At 32.0% G+C, this 5,834-nt stretch overlaps 1 protein-coding gene across 1 annotated transcript; it reads left to right on the top strand.

Moving 5' to 3' along the window:
- Positions 1–1,450: 1,450 nt before the first annotated feature.
- LOC120194151 (uncharacterized protein At1g08160-like) lies at positions 1,451–2,112 on the top strand. The gene has a single exon (XM_039196540.1). It carries the CDS (start codon positions 1,481–1,483, stop codon positions 2,102–2,104), a length of 624 nt encoding a protein of 207 aa, XP_039052471.1. The 5' UTR covers positions 1,451–1,480; the 3' UTR covers positions 2,105–2,112.
- Positions 2,113–5,834: the final 3,722 nt, after the last annotated feature.

The following is a 5,834-nucleotide window of genomic DNA, read 5'->3' as shown; positions in this document are numbered from 1 at the left end:
TATAAGAAGGACCGGGTGGACGTGTCAGGCGCGTGTGGAACGTGGTTTTCAGCTGCTTACCTCAAAACACTTTGCTTGGATTTGGAAAGGAAAGATGCCAAGTATTAGCTCCATCCAATGAAAGGTGCGATGCATGGTTTTGAGTTAAAATTAATCAGATTGTGATATGTCGTAGATCACTAGAGAAAGGAATGGACAAGAACATTGGAGTCATGGCTACAATTTTATATTACAAATTAAAGTAATATATAGTTTCTCATCTCATAAATCATTGATTTCAATTTGGCTTTTATAGCATGGAGTGTTTGTTAAGTTCTCATGCTTCATCAAAAATGAATTTATCCTCCTCTTCTATCCATATTCCATAACAAAGTTGAAGTGAAGATGAGTTAGGAATTACTTAGAGGTGAAGCAAGAATCATGTTGTAAAGCATGAGGCTTAAGTTCCCCTGAAAAGTCACTTCATATTGGGATGGAAGTAAACCAGCTCAGCAGGTAAACATCAATGTCTGTTTTAAGATTTGTGTATGAAGCATATTTCCATAAAGTAACTTAGATGAGAATGCCCATGACTAATATATATAATACTCCTATCAAGTCTAAATGATAAGACATAAATTAAGAATTATATTCGAATTTCATCCTTCCATCATAGAAAACAAATAATTTTGATGAGTGAAATTAAGATATTTAAGAAAATAAACTAAAACGACTTAAATATAAAACAAGTGGAAATAGAGTCTATGCATTTCCTATTAAGCTTTAACAATTAACAGATATTCTTCATTGGATAAATGATCCTTTACTTTTAGTTGAAATGGCAATTTTTGCTTGATGACGTATTTTAGTCATAGTGAAATTAATCTATTCAGAACAGCATTTACACTAATCTTAGTCGGAAAAGCTTCTAAACATAAGCAATCTGCATCGTTCTTTAAGTTTTTTCCCTTTTCTTTTCGGTCAAGAATTTCCTTTTTATATGAAGACATCTTTTTTTTGAGCATATTATATAAAGACATCTGTTTTAGACTATTCGTCCAGAAGGATTAGTCGCGAGAAACTGAAATAGACTAAAGATTTTCATAGTTCTGGTTAGTTTGAAACCGAATAAAAGAATTTTTTTTATTCAAAGTTACGAAATAATAATTAACTGATTCGAAATAAGCCAACAAATAGAAGTTGCAGGTTTGCAGCAATGAATATTACAACATTTGAAGCAGAAGAAAAGAACAGAACATGAATCTTGTAGATATCTTGGGTTACATCCAAGAAACCTTATGGCCCCTCACAGAGAATTGGCAAAAGGGAAATTAAAGAACAAAACAGAAAAGCAACTCAACATTCTCATGTCTGCCTGCAAATTTAAGTTCATTAGGCAAAATATTCTCCAACTCTACCCTGTATAAAACAACATTCGACATTTCTCTGATATCAGAGTCCATATCAAACTATTGTCCCGCAAAAAAAAAAAAAAAAAACAATGCCACCGTGTAACCCAGGTGTAGGCCGTGTTCCACCACAGGCTACACAACAGCAGCCAAGAAGACGTTTCAGCCTAGTAAGATGTGTGGCGACTTGCTTGATAGCTCTTGTCGTTCTTGTTGGTCTAGCTGTTTTGATCACTTGGCTTGTCATTAACCCAAAAAAGTTGGGTTACACACTTGAAAGTGGTGCAGTACATAATTTTAACCTAACCAACAACCATCTCAATGCCACATTCGATTTTGTTCTTAGGGCACAAAACCCTAACGAAAGACTCTCTGTCTACTATGACCACATCGAGTCCACGGTGATATATGAAGACCAAACCATTGCGTTCAATACGGTCGATCCCTTCTTCCAACCTCATAGGAATATCAGCCGAGTCAAATCGAAACTGGTGGCTCTAAACTTGGCGATGTCACCGTCAACATCTAAAGATCTCATGGTTGAAAAAACATCAAGGGAGATTCAAGTAGACGTCCACTTCAAGACAAGGATTCAGGTTAAGGTTGGTATCTGGAAGTTCAATCACGGTACTCTAAGGATTGTATGTTACTCGGCGACGGTACATTTAACTCGGTACAAACATTTTGACAAGGTACCATGTGAAACAGAACTTTAGTTCAGAGTGTTTTTACATGTGTTTCCAATTCTTTTTTACATGTCCGAAGACTCTGAACTGGTGTCCTGGGGTTGCCATTTTATCTCTTCCATGCCATTCTCTTCTTTGATTATATGGTGTGAAAATTGTTGTTCTTTTTTACCTGCAGAAACAGGCCTTGGCCTAGTATGTTGCTTTAGCCCAAAACTTAAACGGGGTTTCATATCACTTATGATTTCATTTGGGGCTTTTTTAAAAGTATTGTTGTTTATTTACTCAAAAGAAAGTATGAAAGTAGGCGATGTTGCAGGTGGTGAAAGGAAGAAATGATCACATCAGCAACAATTCATTTAATTATAAAAAACAACCTGACCTTTGCTAGTAGTAAGTAAACATCATTTCAATCCATTACTTTCAAGATTAACTTTGACGCCAAGTGAGGAAAATTTACTTGCAAAAAAATGCAGTCCATACCAATTACATACACTCTTTAATAGTAGCTTACACCTACAGATCCCCCACCGATTTATAGCATTGAAAGCTTCATTTAGTTTGATGTGTTGCTCCACCTAATCTCCCAAACCCTTCATGAAATGATCACACACTCATAGAAAACGTCGGTACAACAGTCCTAATAACCCATGATTTCTAAAATACTTGTAACCGTACAAATGAAACAATAAAACATCAGCAGTGGAAGAAAATATATGCTTCCTTTTCTGACAAAAGCATTGCCTTTGTGGGATATTTCCGTATTGGCCCCTCAATAAAGAATGGGGGTCTGGTTTTTTTTCTTCCTGATTATGTGTAGGCAAACGGTGTCCTACCATTATAAAACTGGATAGATGTGATATTAAGTAAGGGCATGTGCCCTTAAAGCTGTCAATACTGATAACCAAACTTGAGCGCCTTTCTAACTAGACCCCTCCCGTTTCTGCATGTCATCTTGTTATGGAAACCAAGACACTAGGGCTAAACTAAAGTGCATGCATGACACGGCCGATAATGGGAGAGTCCGAAAGACAGATAACCTAACGCTCTTTAATAAAACTCATCCTTTTTATCTCTTTGCCATCTGTTTGTCCGTTGTTGTTATTGTTTCACTGTTTCTCAACGTCAAATGAAATGAATTTAAGCGAAACCTTTCTTGTAGTTATAGCTCAGTCCCATCTAATAATACCCAATTATGCATACTCCTACATTTTTACAGCAATTTATTTAGCTTTTTGTCTCTTGTTTTCTATTCCCCCCCGCTATATGTTTTCTTCTCTTTATCGCTTTCCCATCTTTTCAAGGAAAAATCAGTTGTACTTTTTTAAGAATGTTTAGCATTGGACAGTTTTTGCTTACTATTTCCTTTAACACTGTCCACTTTACAGCTATATGATGTATATAATTTTCTGGTTTTTGTTTGACTTGGATAATCAATAATGGCATCATATCTTGTTTTTTGATAAGCTTAAAAGATATTTTTTAAAGAATATTTCATATTTACCGAAATTGATGTAACGTTAATATGATTGTACATGCATTTACACTTTATTCCCTCGAGTTCTAATACTTCGCCTTCACTAATCTGGATGGATCCAGGTCGCATATCTAATTTTGGTGGGTGAGTCTCTCAGTGAGGATTTTTTACATACACAAGGACTCGAACCTAAAATCTTATTTAAACTATATCAAGTTGCTTACCATTTGAACCAACCCTGTTGGTGTACATGCATTTATAATAACATTTAACTTGATATTAATGAAAACTTGACATGAGCACGTTGGCGTGGAAGCATGGTTTTTGGGATATCGAATGTGAAGTTGATGTTCGGGTGGCTCTCAAACTTATTGAATCTGGTTGTGTGACCATGCATTCTCTGGGACCTGTTATTGCTGATATACGGAGCTTTAGAAATCGTGACCGCTCTCTCACTTTCCGTCACACATATCGTGAGGGGAACTTTTACGTTGATATACTCTCGAAGATAAGTTGTAGTCTTGACGAGGAAGTTATTATTCTTGACTACCTGCCAACTGAAGTGATTCCATTCCTGAACGCAGATCGTATGAGAGTTCTCTTCCCAAGAGGTCGTACGGTTAATTAATCCCCTTCCTTCATTTTTCCTCATAACCAAAAAGAATACATCTATTTGAATTATCAATTTAAACATTCAAAAAGAATGCTTCCTTTTGCGACCACTCCACCAAACATATAGGTTAAAAATTTGTTTGCAATTCATTTCATCTCAATGAATCAAATTAAATATAAAAATTTGAAATCAAAGCTCATAATGCATTATATTGTAAGAAAGTGTCGTATCCCCAATAATTGAAACTGAAAACGTGGGACGGACTAAGGGCATAAAGTCCTCAATAATATATATATATATATATATATTCATAGATATTTTTGCATATGTAGGGAATGAGGTTCCCACGTGACCATTGGGAAGGGAGTGAAGATTAGAATCATGTTGATGTGGTCGGAACATGGGCAAAAAAACATATGATCTTTTCGGTCATTCGAGGTCCATGCCTGCATTTTGAAAGTACATGACGTGCCATTAGGAAAGAGACAAGTCAAATCTGTTTGGTTTACTTAGAAAAGGGGCATTACTTCTGGTCCATTGTCTCTCACATTAAATCATTATTCAGTCGATTATTTTAATCCATTGATTATATAATTACAAAAATCATTTTATTTTCAAATGTTAGTTTTCGTGGCTTAATATGTCGTGAATGGCTAATAAATTATTTATTAAATTTTATTTTTTCAGTCAATTAATCTATGGTATAATGAAAAATATTAAGATATTTTTTCGTTAACATCAAAATCCTCTATCAGATGCCTAAGGAGGTGTTTGTTTTTGCAGAGGTAAAAGGTCTGCAGTCCACATCTGCAGGCATCTGCAACAGAAGATGTGGACCAAAAGTCTGCAGTCTGCAATAAGAAGATTGTTTGTTTTTTAATGTCTGCAGACTGCTAAAATAAACTGAAATATAAATAAATTGATTTTTTAAACTTAAAAGAGTTTTGCAATACTGAGATTTAAATAATTTTAGTTTTACAATACTGAAATTTAAATAATTCATACAACTACAATAATAATTTTTTTTTAGAAAAACAAACACCAACTTATTAATTCTATTATAAATCTCACATAATCACATGTATTATTAGTTTTATAGAATAAAATTTATAAATGATCATTAAGTTATATGATTTTTTTAAATATGCATAATTAATTTATATGATATAAATTTTTTTAAAATATATATTCATAATAAATTTTTATAATTATATGATATTTTTAGAAAATATTTTTAAATTTATCAAATTATTTTATGATTATTTTTTTAATTGTGATTATATTTTAAAATTTTAAAAACATGATTTATAATCTTTTATATTTTAAAATCTTAATTATCAAACAATGAATTCATTTTTTATTAAGCAATGTGGTTTAAATACTTACATTTTGTATAAAAAGTTTAAATATAATTTAAAAATAACAAATCCAAAAAAATATTATATTTAAACTTAAATCAAAATAATTAAAATAAATATAAAATTTTAATAATATATAAAATAATTTATATGATATAAAATTAAATATCTATAATATAATATTAAAAAATTAATATTTAATTTATTTAAAAAATTAATATTAAAATTAATATCTATAATATAATACTAAAAAATTATTATTTAATTTATTTAAAAAATTAATATTAAAATTAAAATCAAATATAATATAAT

The sequence above is a fragment of the Hibiscus syriacus genome, unplaced genomic scaffold (assembly GCF_006381635.1).
Source record: "Hibiscus syriacus cultivar Baekdansim isolate YM2019G1 unplaced genomic scaffold, ASM638163v2 tig00116997_pilon, whole genome shotgun sequence".
Lineage (NCBI taxonomy): Eukaryota > Viridiplantae > Streptophyta > Magnoliopsida > Malvales > Malvaceae > Hibiscus > Hibiscus syriacus.
This window is presented reverse-complemented; position numbering and strand designations above follow the sequence as displayed.